This window comes from Trichosurus vulpecula, chromosome 1 (assembly GCF_011100635.1).
Source record: "Trichosurus vulpecula isolate mTriVul1 chromosome 1, mTriVul1.pri, whole genome shotgun sequence".
NCBI lineage: Eukaryota > Metazoa > Chordata > Mammalia > Diprotodontia > Phalangeridae > Trichosurus > Trichosurus vulpecula.
In genome coordinates, this window is record NC_050573.1 from 403,666,566 (window position 1) to 403,680,825 (window position 14,260).

At 36.1% G+C, this 14,260-nt stretch overlaps 1 protein-coding gene across 1 annotated transcript in view; it reads right to left on the reverse strand.

Annotated features, from left to right (window-relative positions):
* LIFR (LIF receptor subunit alpha) overlaps positions 1–14,260 on the reverse strand; it is a 90,667-nt gene that overhangs the window by 37,326 nt on the left and 39,081 nt on the right. The window contains 3 exon segments of the mRNA XM_036758899.1: positions 1,187–1,444; positions 2,580–2,754; positions 9,188–9,351. Of these exon segments, the coding sequence (XP_036614794.1) occupies positions 1,187–1,444; positions 2,580–2,754; positions 9,188–9,351 (597 nt within the window).

The window sequence follows — 14,260 nt, forward strand, 5'->3', positions numbered from 1 at the left end:
ATCTCACTTATCCAGAACATTTATCTGGCAACTACGACTATTCAGAACACAGAAATCAAGAAGTAAGCAAAGATCTTTTCCAGTTAAATAAATATACAAAATCCACATAGTAAGTTAATGCCCTTTACTCATAAATGTTCCTTAAGCCCTTACTCTGAAACTACTTACATTTATACTTTTAACATAATATTCTAATAAGCTTGATCTGGTTTCTCAGACTACAACAGATTAGACACAGATAATGTGATGATATGGGGAAGGGAGCTGTTGAAAAGGTATTGATAAAATGACAGCTAAAGGAAAAGGGGGGGGGAATAGGAAAACTACAAAAAGTAGGGATAACTTTTTTTTAAAAGGCAACCTAGGAGAAATTTGTGACAAGGTTACTGTTTTGTCTGAATAGCTCCTTTCAATGGATTACAATACAGTAACCATAATGATGACGAAGTCATTAAAAATGTTTAATTGCTTCATTTTCCCTCCAACTTTATTCTTTTCAATCTTTTATTTTTATTGTTTGAACATATTACCTGCATCACTGCTGTCTTAAATTGTAAATTCTTGGAGGGCAGGGAACAGATCATCCATCAATTTTGAGCTAGAACAGACCATAGAGGTCATGTAGTCCAACCCTACCATTTTATATGTGAGAAAACCAAGAACGAAAATGGTGAAGTAACACAGTTAAGGAGAAGGGCTAACTTCTGGGTCCAATGCTAACTCTCCTGCCACTGTGTCAGTTATAACATACATTTACTATTCTCTTTTGGAAAAAGCAAGGACAAATGTGAGATACTGTCAGAGTTTCCCAACCTTTTCTTTAGATTTGCATGAAAAAAAATCACTTTATGTGAAACAGTTCATTTCCTGAGGGCATCAGATAAATGAGGTGATAATATAACTTGGTTTAGAGTAGACTAAACGTATTGCTAACAATTCCAGATAAAACTGTAGCAATTAGATGCTACAATTCTTAGTAAAGAAAGACCACAAATTATTCGGACTCAGATTAGCAGGAAAATAAGCTGAAGTTTTTGTATTTTCACTAACATTAAGAAACAAATAAGGAGAAACAGGATACACTCAGCAAAGAGAATTATAGAACCTGTCTGAGTAGCACCAATACTTTAACAAACTAAACAAATGAGGTTAGCAGAAATGATCTTTTTAGTTTTACATAACTTACATCCTACAAATACAACTGTTCCATACACGTTTGACTTTGTTGTAAAAACCACATTTGTTCCACTACTTCGAGAAACAGTAATATTATTGATCTTGATTGCAACACTTTTATTATCAAGGCGGATGAGAGAATATTTTTCACTTCCAAATTGTGCAGCTAAGACAGGTTCCTCAACAATACAACAAAATGTCATATTTGAGCCTACTGGTACCACTTTGTCTTGAGGAAAAACCGCATAATTTTCTTTTGTGGGAGGTCCTAGGAAGAAAAGAAACACACAAAGTTTAAGTAGTTTAGAAATTCTCTATCAAAGTATCTTCTGTAACGAAAAAGTAAGTATTAATAGATGAAAAACTAGAAGCCTGAAATGTCACATCAAAAATCAATGTGTTAATTAATTTTATTCTTTTTTTTTGAAAATTATACATTCAGGTAAAACCTAAAAAACAAAAAAAAAATTCACTGTATTTTTAGACCCAGCAATACCACTTCTAGGGCTGTATCCCAAAGAGATCACAAAAATGGGAAAAGGAGCCACATATACAAATATATTTCATAGCAGCTCTTTGTGTGGTGGCCAAGAATTGGAAATTAAGGGGATGGCCATCACTAGGGGAACAGTTGAACAAGTTGTGGTATATGAATATAACAAAATACTGTTGTGCTATAAGAAATGATGAGCAGGAAGACTTCAGAAAAACCTGGAAAGACTCATATGAACTGATGCTGACTGAAGCGAACAGAACCAAGAGAACATTGTACACAGTAACAGCCACATTGTGTGATGACTAACTTTGACAGAATTAGCTATTCTCAGAAATGCAAGGATCTAAGACAACGCCAAAAGACTTATGATGGAAAATGCTATCCACATCCAGAGAAAAGAACTATGGCATCTGAATGCAGAGTGAAGAATACTATTTATTCTCCTTTTCTTTTGTTTTGTTTCTTCTTTATCGTGGTTCCTCTCATTCATTCTAATTCTTCTTTACAGCATGACTAATGTGAAAATATGTTTAACAGGAATATATACGTAGAGCCTATATCAGACTGCATGCCGTCTTAAGGAGGAGTAGGGGAGGTAGGCAGAGAAAATTTAAATCTCAAAAGCTTATGGAAGTGAATGTTGAAAACTAAAAATATATTAATTAATAAAAAATTTACTGCATCATAAAATGATTTTTCTTTTAACTTTCTGAACAATTTTTTCCTACTATGGACAAAGAGATATGACACATGAAATGTTTCATTACAACAATTAACATCTCAATGAAGATGCAGAGTATCTGTAAAACTTAAAGTGTTTCAAAACACTACATTTTGTGTTGACACCTTCCCAAATCATGTGATAACTGGGCTCTGTTAATTACTTTAAATAGATTACATGGATTACCTGAAATATTTCTAAGTGGACTCCATTCACTCCACTCTTTTTGACCAGAAAAATGAAGTTCATCAATGTAATATCGAATTTTCACATAATGTAGAGTACATTCCAAAGGGATATCTGAGGTCCAACTCCAGTGATGGACCGAATCCTTACCACTCAGAGTTGTGTTATGTGTTGCCTAAAAAAAGAGGGGAAAAATGATATTTCAAAATAGTGACAATAATCTCTTTAAGGACAGAAAAAGAAAGCCTATTTCATACTGCATAATCACCTAAAACTTAATAGTTCAAGGTCAGTGGTCGTCCATTGCCTTACATGGGAATCACAGATTTTCAAAAAGTGTGACCATGTTTAAGTTATACTTGTTTCATTACCTCCAACCTCTACTCCAGTTCCAAGGGCCTGGAATTCTGGGATAATTAAACACACTGCTGAAGAATTCCACAACCTAAAATGTTTGAATATCACTTGTCTTTTAAAAAAAAAAGGTGTTTACTGTTTCACAGGGAGAAAAGAATATGCAGCAGCCCCACAAAACCTGAAGATCAAAGAAAGCAATGAATTCACTTCAGCAAATATTTATTAAGTCCCTTCTATATGTTAAGTCTGGTAGAGATGCAAGAGTAACAATAGTTTCATTGGCCCAAGGGGACTGAGGACACCCCACCACTGAGGTGACTTAGATCTGGGCTCATAGACTTCTATTATACTAAAGGACATAGTCTAGGATCTGAGGCACTGATTTCAATCAACCCTGATTGCTTAATTCTTCTTGGAGAGCCTCATATATGTTCAACACTCATCTGAATTTGTTTGCTTTATACTGGCACTAAACTTGCTGTCCCAACAATAGGCAAGTCTAAACCTCCATTTGGGCAAGTTTTTAGTGTTGCAGGAAAACCTAGAGATATTTTAGATATTTTGTCAGATCTCTATCCATATTGTCCGATGTTGATGGGGGATGTATTGGGGATACAGTTTGGTTTCTCATCCTAGGGTAAGAGGGTGACTTCCAGCCTATCCCAAGTTCCTTAATTCTGTTGGGAGAGTCCCATGCCAGTTAGCACTGAATGAGGAATCTAGAACTCTTGAACTCAGAGTGCTAGAAACATCCATCTCAGGATTTCTCTTCAGTTACCTGGACTCAAGAAAAGAAACACAGAGCAGACAGGGGAGGTAAGGCTTTGAGATCCAATCTTAGGTTCACCTAGGCATCCATGTTAGGGCCAGGAGCCATTGCTTCCTAGGTGAGGGAAAGGAAGAAATTCCATGCAACTCGCCCCCTCTTTGCCCCAGGGGAAGTCTCAAGGGAGAACTGTCAGAATCCTAAGCCACATGTTCACAATAGAAGAAGAGAGTCTGTTCTGGTAGTTCATCTGAAATCAGAGTTTCTCCCTGAGAAGGAAAGCTCATCTTCTTTTTCCTTCCCTCTATGTTATGATTTTAATAGGTTTAATTCCATTTTAACTTTTTGTTTAGGTTGGGACAAGGCCTTATTAGCAACAGGCAAATTTAGGACCAAGATAAACTATGGAGGATGTCGTTTGTTTAATGAAATTTGTTTATCTTTGTGTTTGAGGGTGTTTGCTAACTCTGAACAAAAGACTTACTTTGGAGATTGTCTAAGAACTGTGCAGTGGACTACTGGAGCCACCCTAGGTCCAGAGGAAAGTTCTCATAACTGGAAATACGAACAAATGTGCCAAATGCACCCCAGCAAATTTGCTGAGGACAGCAAGTATATAACTGGGGGAAAAAGTAACAGGGATACAGCACACTCCATGGAGCTGAGCTATCCTCTCTGTTTCTGAGTTCACAAATACTCAGGACTAAAATATTTTGGGATCATGGTACCCTGTTGGCCACTGAGCCAGGAAGAGCTACCCATTCAGCAGACAGAAAGACAACTTCCCTATTTCCTCTCTTCTTCCCATTTTCTGAACATGTGGGATTAGCATTCTGACAGTTCTCCTTTAGGACTTCTCTTGGGGAGGGGGCAGGGAATTCCTTCCCCTCCACTCTTACCCTTACCTGGAAGCAATGGCTTCAGGCCCTATGCGGGGGATGAAGTGAGTCTAAGATTGGATTTGAAAGCCCTTCCTTCCCTTTCTACTGTTTTGTTTTCCTCGTGCCAAACTAACTGGATGGAGATCCTGAGATGAATGTTCCTAGCTTTGGAGGCACCCTGAGTTCAAGTGTTCCTGAGTTCCTCAGTCAGTGCTGACCAGAAGCAAGCGGTGTTTTCTGTGGCTACTACAATGATTCTTGAAGAAGGTGACCACTGACAGGAAGATGAGCCCAAGTTGCGGACACTGAGATAGATGTTCAGACACTGAGAAGCAAGGTAAACGTGAAATAAATGGCTGCTCAGCCGTCCTAGGAAATGTCTCATTCTTTAATGTTTTTAAAGATGAGCATCTTTGGAGAATATAACAGGAGTTAAATGGATTACTATTTGATATTATTGTTTCAAGGTAGAATTAAGTCTTTGTCAGCAAGTCTTATGAGTCTTTCATATTTTAAGCATTTCTTTTGTGTGGAAAAAAATAAATGGTGATCACTATACCAGATCTACATAGTTTCACGAAGCAAGAGAGTGTGCCTGGAGTTTATTCACGACAAAGAGAGACATCAGAAGATAGCGTTCAACTTCAGGAAACAGAGATTAATGATTATTGGTTTTAATGTTTAATGAGCCCTGAATACCCTAAGCATAGGGCATGTTTCAGGCATATTCCTGCCTGAGAATGTTGGAATCAGAACCAACAGAATGTAAGCTGCTGGAGGACATAGACTTTCCTGTCTCAGTATATTCAATATCCAGCACCATGCTTAGCACGACAGGTGATTAATAAATGCGTGTCAAATAAATGAATGACTCCACATTCAACACTCTGTCCATCATGCCATATTGCTTCTAATATTAATTAATAGGAAGGCCCTGAACATAAAGTCTCCAGGCCACAGTATATACCAATTCTCAGAGCAGAACAGAGGAAGTCTTCTGGGTGAGCCAAAGGATCATAGGCTCCGGGTTTCTTTTTTTTTAAACTCTCACACCATCCTTTCGGGCCTAGCTAAAATACTACCTGTGCATGGACTTCCCTAAGTATGCTGGCCTGAAGTCCTACCTTCCTTTACTCTGCATTCCTGGGGCAATTATTACATTAAAGACACAAAAACCCCTTTTGCTTTCACTAAAAACTATTCATTATATTTTTAATGAGAGCAACATTGTTTATTTTTGAAAATTTTGGTTTAGTATTTTGTGAGACAGGGGTCCAAAGGTATGATTCTAAGTAGAGTTTATTCTGATCAGTTTTAAGGCCATCATTGCTGTTTTTTTTTTTTTTTTTTGGCAGAGCTCCAAGTGAAAGAAGTGTATCATTGGCCACTGAAACTGTTCTCTCCAAATTACCAAAGATCTCTTAATTGCCAAGTCTGATTTTTTTTTAAGTTTTCATCCTTCTTGACCTATCTGTTGTATCTAACACTGATGACCACTTTCTCTTTATGGATGATTTTCTCTGAGTTTTCATGACAAATAATCCTCTCCTATTTGACAAAATCACTTTCTCTCAGTCTCCTCTATTGGTTCATTATCCACACCGTGACCCTTGGTGGGTATTCCCCAATGCTCTGTTCTTGGTCTTCTACTCTTTTTTCTATATACTTGCTCTCCTGGTGACCTCAACAGTTCCATGGGCTTAAGTACTTCCTCTGTACAGAAGACTTTCAGTTCTATACAGGGCACCCCAACGTCTAGCCCCAGTGTCTCTCCTCAACTCCAATCCCACATCAGCAATTGCCTATTGGACATTTTAAACTGGATGTCCTGGGGATCTCTCAAACTAAATATGTACAAAACAGAACTCATCTTTCCCCCTAAACACACTCTTCTACCTTCTCTATTTCTGCCACAGGCACAGCCATCTTTCCCCACCACCCCAGTTCAGCCTTAACGTTATTTTGAACTCCTCATTCTCCCTCAACCCACAAATCTGATCTGATGCCAAATCTTGCCATTTCTACCTCTACAACACCTCTTGCATCTCACCTCTTTTTTCTAACTCACCAAACTTTCACCTTAGTTCAGACCCTTCTCTAAACTAATCACCTAGAACACTACAATAGCCCCATAATTAGTCTCCCTGACTCAAATTTCTCACCATTCTAGACCATACTACATAATTCTACCATGGTGATTTTCCTTAAACATGGACCTGACTATGTGACTCCCTTGTTCAATCCAGTCCAGTGGCTTCCTATTACCTCTAGGATAAAATACAATCTCCTCTGTTTAGCATTTAGAGTCTTACACAACCTGGCCTCAAACTACCTTTCCAACCTGACTGTACATTATTCCCACTCCTGTAACTTGATGATCTAGCCAAACTGACCTTTTCATTCCTCACAAACAAAACGTAATCTCACTTTTGCACTGGTCATCGCTCATGCCAGGAATGCACTCTCCTTCAGTGGACCCCTTTCTTCCTTGAAGATTCAGCTCAAGAACCACCTTGTACATGAAGTCTTTCCTGATCCTTACCCCTCTCCAAATGCTAGGACTCACCCTCCCTATCTTGTTTACTTTATATTTATTCTTTATGCAATAATATATGATCAAGTTGCTCCCCTGATATAAGTTCATTCTATTTGGATCCCCACCACTTAGTTTTTAAGTCATGGCCCCAATCTATTGTTTCTATAACCCTCAACATAAAGCTTTTCCTCTCCCACCCAGCTACTAGTCCCTTCCCTCTAAAATTACCTTGTATTTAGCTACTTTGTATTCATTCTATTTATATTTATTCTACACAAAATTACATATGTTGTCTTCCTTGTTAGCAGAGGTTGTTTCATTCATTGTATTTATGTCCCCTCTGTGTACTGTAGCACCTGACATGTAGTAAGAAGTTAACAAATACTTGTTGACTAGCTGTCCCTTCATTTCTGTGATTAATCAGAATGACTGAATAAATGAATTTCACTCTCACCCATTACATATAAATTTGTGCATGCATACAAGTATGTTTATAACACAGAATTCTTATTTTTACACTACACATAAACGTGTGTATGCATGCACAGAATAAAAGATATGTAACAACCCTTCAAGGCCCACATTAAATGTTGTTTCTTCCAGGAGACAGTCTTTAATTCCTCGATGTAGAAGTACTATCTCTATTCTATGAACACAGCACTCTTTCTTTTGTTGGACATTCACATTACACCCTCCATTGTAGCATTATCTCCCCCATCATACTGTAAGCCATACAAGAGTAGTGTGTAATGGTAATGTAAATTTGAAGATCTTTCCCATCCATTGATAGGCCCATGCCACCTGCTTAAGTGACACGGAAGCCTAAGTCATATGTGGTGGGAAGAGCTTGCTGAACGGGTGGAACAGGAAGGGTAGAGAGGAAGCTGGTCAGAGCAGTTAGAGCTGAGGGAGAGAGAGGACACAGGGGAGCAGACAGCAGGATTGTGAGTGTTTGTTTGTGGGAAGGTCCAAGCAGGGGGAGGGCTTTGGGATGGTATTAACTGCCATAGTGATAATGTCTAGTAACTTCTTCGTTGCTATGATAGATTCGGTTTTCTGGTGTTGGGATTTGGCTTTCTGGTGTCTGAATAAACATTTTGGCTCTGTCTTCCAAATAGAGAGTCAGTTATATTTTGCAATTCAGAACTATGCCAGCATATTCATAGTTTCCATCAGAGCTGTGAATATCGTGTTGGCGATACATAGGGTCTGTTTCAGTCCCTGCAGCAATTGGCATAGTCACTTAGTAGGTAGACCAAAGTGTACAGCAGAGATCCTCAAATATTGGTAGAATGAGTGAGGGAGGTATATATATATATATACATATATATGTGTGTGTGTGTGTGTGTGTGTGTGTGTGTGTGTGTGTGTATGCATGTATGTACACATGCACACAAATACTACATATAATGTAGCATAGCTGTCCAAATAGGAAATAAGGTAGATAAAGTGACTATGTAACATATTAATTCTTCTGTTTACTAGATAAAGTGACTATGTAACATATTAATTCTTCTGTTTACTATCACAGAGTTTAATAATTCCATATACAATCCACTAGTATACTACAAAGCTATTAAATAACATAAATAGTATTATTAAAGAAGGAGCAAGAGACTAAAGAAAAATATATTACTTGGTACAGGCCCTCGCAGTTTTTCATCACTACTGAAATAAAGCAAAATGGAAAGAAGCCAACTGAAAATAATTCACAGGGAAATTATTCCAAAAAGGTATAAAAACTATAAAGTAAATTATGATATACCAGGACAATGGTTTTTCTCTTACTCACAGGATCACATATTTAGAACTAGAAGGGATTTCAAAGGTTATCCAGTTCAATTCCCTCATTTGAAACATGATTAAACTTAGGCCACGAAAGGTTAAATAATTAACTTAAGGTCAAAGAATATGAATTACCTTGAAAAGTTAGCTAATCTATCCCCCAAATCCAAAAGTTTAGTAGTGTAACAACACCAAAAGAACACTGAATGTTATGAAAATCCAACTTCTCATATTACTTAGGAAGAAGAAAGTAACACTTTTTTAAGAAGGCAGGAAAACTTACTATTGTTGCAACTTCCATGTCTTCTTTATATAGGACAATAATTTCCCAGATGACATTTGAGTGACGGGGCCAAACAGAACCATTGTCATTCCACTTTAGGTACAATGTAGAGGTTGAAAAATCAGCTGTCAAATTTAAAATCTGTAATGTGGCAGGAACTAAGGCTTTTGAAAATAAAAACAGAACAAATTACTAATTTGTTAAAAAATAATCAACTTCACAGTTAATACAGAAACTTAATTCTTCATAAAAATTAAAAAAGGAAGAACTAATGTTTAAACAGAAAATTCTCATCAAAATTATACATTGTACATATATATATAAGTGAATATGCATATTAAAATATGTATATATCCATCTAAATGTATGTATGTGCGTATATAAGTTTTTTTTTAACTTTTACTTTTTTTAACTGGACCTATGATTTCATTTGTGTAGGAGGCACCGAGAAGTTGTTACATAAATAAAATTTGAACCCAGCTTTTCCTGACTCCAAAGCCTCCTCTTTTACCATAATGCCAAGCCAACAGATACACACCCATACACACATCAATGAAACCACATGTTTATTTAAAAAAAATTCTACATTAATATGATCAAAGGTATTCTCCAACTATAAACTGGTTATATTTCAGAAGCTCATTGATAAATTATCTGTGTGGAATTTGTACATTTTCCACAAATGTAATATCCTTATACTGGATAAGAGACCAGGTGAGTCTAGAAGAACCTATGTAAAGTAAGTTTAATGTAGCTGAACTACATTAATAATAATATTGTTTTGGGTTTTGATTATTGGAGGTCATAGTCACATTGTTCTAGAAGAACAAAGCTCTCTTAGTGACAGACACAATTTCAAAATGGGCTATCGGTTTCTGGCATTTTCCCATCTCATTGTCTGTACCTTCTCTCGGGCCTTGGTACTATCATCTGACCTCATTTGTGATACTTTTATATTCCTAGTGTAATATCTCTACCTTTTTTTAATAAGGCAGGGTGTGTCTACCCTACTCTCCCAAATACTTCATGCTTTAAAAAAGTAAACTTTTTCTCTATGTATCCATATCTCAGATACCTTAGGAGACAAGTAATTTGTCTAAATTATTTCAAGTTAATATATGAATTACAGATAAAGCCTTAACCCATATCTACAGGAATGTTTTCCTAGAAGAGTCTTGTTAACTCCAACAGATTTCTAATTGGTAGAATATATATAGTGATGTACAGTTTACAGAACACTTTGTGTTTTTCAAAATCGCTTACATTGATAAATGGCATGATAGGGAAACAAGGACCAGTATTTTTAATTTACTGTATTCACGATTTTGTCACTGAAGCCTATATTCAAAAAAATAACAAAATCAATTACACTATCATGAATATTACTAGAGCTTAAATATTATTTTAGGTATTAAAGCAAAAGGTTTATATCTCAAATATTTAAAATTTTTAGTTGTTTATCTAACTTCTAAAAACATTAAATTGCATTTCTATTTCATTTTAAGTCATAACGGTAAACAGTCAATTAAAGTATTCTGAAGGTGGCATTTTATGTTAGTAAGGTAACAGGGTCAAGTCAAGTCAAAGAATCACCACAAAAGCATCAGGCTCTGGGGAATCATTTCTATTCTGAATTCAACGTAACAAATTTTCTGTTAGTCATTCCTGAAAAAGGTAGCAAATATACTCCTCATTTACAAGTGATAAGTCCTCAAATTCTCTTTTAGTTCAGATATAAAATTCCTATGACTATCTACCACTTTCTAAAGAGATTCAATAGTGTAGTGGAAAGAAGGTTAGTTTGGCTCACAAGACTCAAGTTCTGGGTCCCTGGCTCTGATAACAACTAGATATGACTTGGGCAAATTATATCACTTCTCTTTTGCCTGACTTTGAACCCTCCGCTTGTAAAAGGAGAGCATGGGAGGATCTTAGATAACATCTAAGGCCTTTGTTCAGTTCTAAAAATTCTATGATTTGATAGTATAAGTATGCCGATTATCTTGGAGAAAAGGCCACAATAAATCACAATTTCTATACTAAGGAAAATAAGAGAAGAAATAATTAAAAACTATGAAAGCTCAACAGGTCAGAAAGCTTTCATGTATTGCAAGTAAATACAATAAAATATCACTAAATCAAACTAAGGGCAATATCAGTCTCTTACTAGCATATTATTTGAAGAATATTTTAAAGGAAACTGGAATAGATGATCTACAAGGTAATCTGCAACACTTAATTCCTGTGATCCCATGTATAGTTCTATTATTTTTCAGGACAGTAATGAAACTAGGTTCAAACAGAGGCCTTTTTAACAAATGGATGAGACTTATTTGTAAAAAATACTTTATGAAACTAAGGATGTTTAAAACACTTTGTTCAAATATTTTAAACATTTCCTTTACTATTGATGTGACTTTTCATCACATATGAAGTATACATCCTAAACATAGGAAAAGTTCAGGCAAGTGCTACTCAAATCAATCACTTGATCAAAAGTATTTATTGAATGTCTACTATATTCCTAGGCATAAGCTGTTTCAGTTCCTGAAATGTAAGACTAGATTTATGAATGTAAGAAATTTATAATATAGTTAAGATTATGAAGCACACATGAAACAATGAGAAAAATTAAATACTAAACTGATTGTTATTGACTCTAAATTCAACAGGAGTTTAGAGATATATAGGGATATATAAGTAAAGAGTAAAAAGTTTCGCAGAAGAAATCAAACATCAAAACATATAGATATTAGATTTTTAGAAACCAATTCTTAGCTTTAATGAGGAAAGAAGAGACTTAAAGAACCAGGACCATGGTATAGAGTGAAGAGGATACCAAAAAAAGGAAGAGAAGGCAGAGCTGCCATGCTCTTATCTTGTTTCTATTCTCTCTGCTGAGGAGAATGGTATTTTAACTTAAAATGTCAGAAAAAAATGGCTGATCAGGGAGTTGATACCCGAAATAAATAGGGAGATTGAAAAGAATGTACCTGATGACTTTTGCCGTATTCAACTCCTACACACGGATGAATGACATCCTAGTTTACCTTCACAGCTGGTAGGTATGACCGCTGGGCCAACCATGAAAGATCATGGAGAATGGGGGCAGCTCCACAGGATTAGAGAAGACCAAGTGACACTGCACACAGCAGTTCAATGAAACCTGACTAGATGGTAGAATTATAAGGTCTCTGGAGTCCTTTCTAAGTCTGAGATTCTGTGATAAGTTGGAAAATCAGGAGGGACGTCATTCCGAGAAGTGAGAGAGTAGGTTTGACAAATGTGGGGGTAGTTATAAAGCCACTCTGACTTGACAAGAGTTAATACTAAGAAGCATTTTTAAAAGTTGTATAAGTAGAATACAACTATGAGATCAGAAAAAAAACAAGCTAGATAGAAATTTTATAGCTTCCTCTGTCATTCTACAGAAGAAATTCCTATCAAAGTTAACTGACTTACCCTGAGTTGCAGTTAGTTAGGGGCAAGGCTAGGACTAGAATGCCCATCACTTAACTTCCAAAAGAGTACTGTTTTCACTACATCAGTAGAGGGGTTTGAATTTAATGTTACTCAATACTGAGTCAAAATATATTACCTAAGGAGGGAATGGTTTGATATAATTGCCTCAGAAATGTTCGTATGGTAGTACAATGAAAAGAATGATGGTAGGGAGATCAGGTAGGAAGGCATTTCAATAATTCTGACTTTCTGTTCCCCAATATATTTCAAAGGATACGTAAGTTTTTAGAAGAAATGAAAGTTACTGATACCCTGGGCTCTTAAAAAAATTTCTAAGATTGGTTGATTTGGTCATTTATTGGGTCATCTAGCCTCTTCTAAAATAAGCTTAGGTTTTCTACCCCTTACAAATTGTGTAGCTTAATGTTTGGCCACACGCAAAATTTCAATGAAGAAGTGTATGAAAAGACTTGTAAGATGTCCAATCTAATTGAAACAGGGAAGGAAGGCTTCTGTGAATTTGACTTTGCTTTCAATATGCTTAAGACAGTGTAGTTTTATTCTCAGTTCAATGAAATGTGAAATTACTAAGGTCATATATCTATTAAAAGAACTTTTTCCACCAAAAATTTCTTCAATATTTGAAAAGATATAAAAGGAGTGATATGTACTCAAGTATGAGACCAAATAAAATGTGAGAAGCTAAAAGAGAAAATGTTAAGAGAAATCTGAGAGGAAGAGGAGTAATCACTTTAAGCTTCGAGGCAGGGGAGGAGGGAGAAACAATTAAGGTTAAGTAGAAGGTGGTACCAGGATTTGGCCTTGAAAGATGAGAAGGATTTCAACAAATGAAAGATATCACAGTCACTAGTGACTAGGCTGTACAAATGGATGGATATTTTACCACAAACATGAAGTACATTGGGAGCTTCCTCAGTACTAATTTTTAAAATGTCAACAGTTTCAACAACAGGGTGTCATCTTTGCACTTCTCTACATCTGGAACAAAAACTTAAGATCTTAGGTTTAGAGCTACATGGCAATAAAAATTATCCTACTTACAATAAGAAAGACTGAGGCAGAACACCAAGCCAATGGCAGTTCATTAAAACGTCCATGGTCCCCTCTAATGATGTGGACCTCAGATCTTCCTCACGATCTGAACGGTGCCATGGAAAGAGCACTGGCCCTTGAGACAGGAAGACCTGAGTTCAAATTCAGACGTTAACACCTGACACTTTACTAGTTGTGTGACGCTGCGCAAGTTACTTAACCTTGACTGCTTCACCCCCCTCCAAAAAAAGTAAAGCAATCATATGCTGCTCATCAAATCATATTTCATGATTGCATTAATAAATCAAGGGAGTTCACAGGATCATAGATTTAGAAATAGAACGTTCTTGAAAGACCATCTAGTTCCTTATTTTACAGATGAGAACACTGACTCCAAAGTAGTAGAGGTAAGATTTGAACAAAGGTCCTCTGAATCCAATTCACTGGTCATTCCACTAAACAATTCATTTGAAGTACTATGTAAGCTCAGAATTTAAGAGGCATGTTGATAAATTATTTTTTTAATTAATTTAAATTTATTTATTTAACATATTTGGT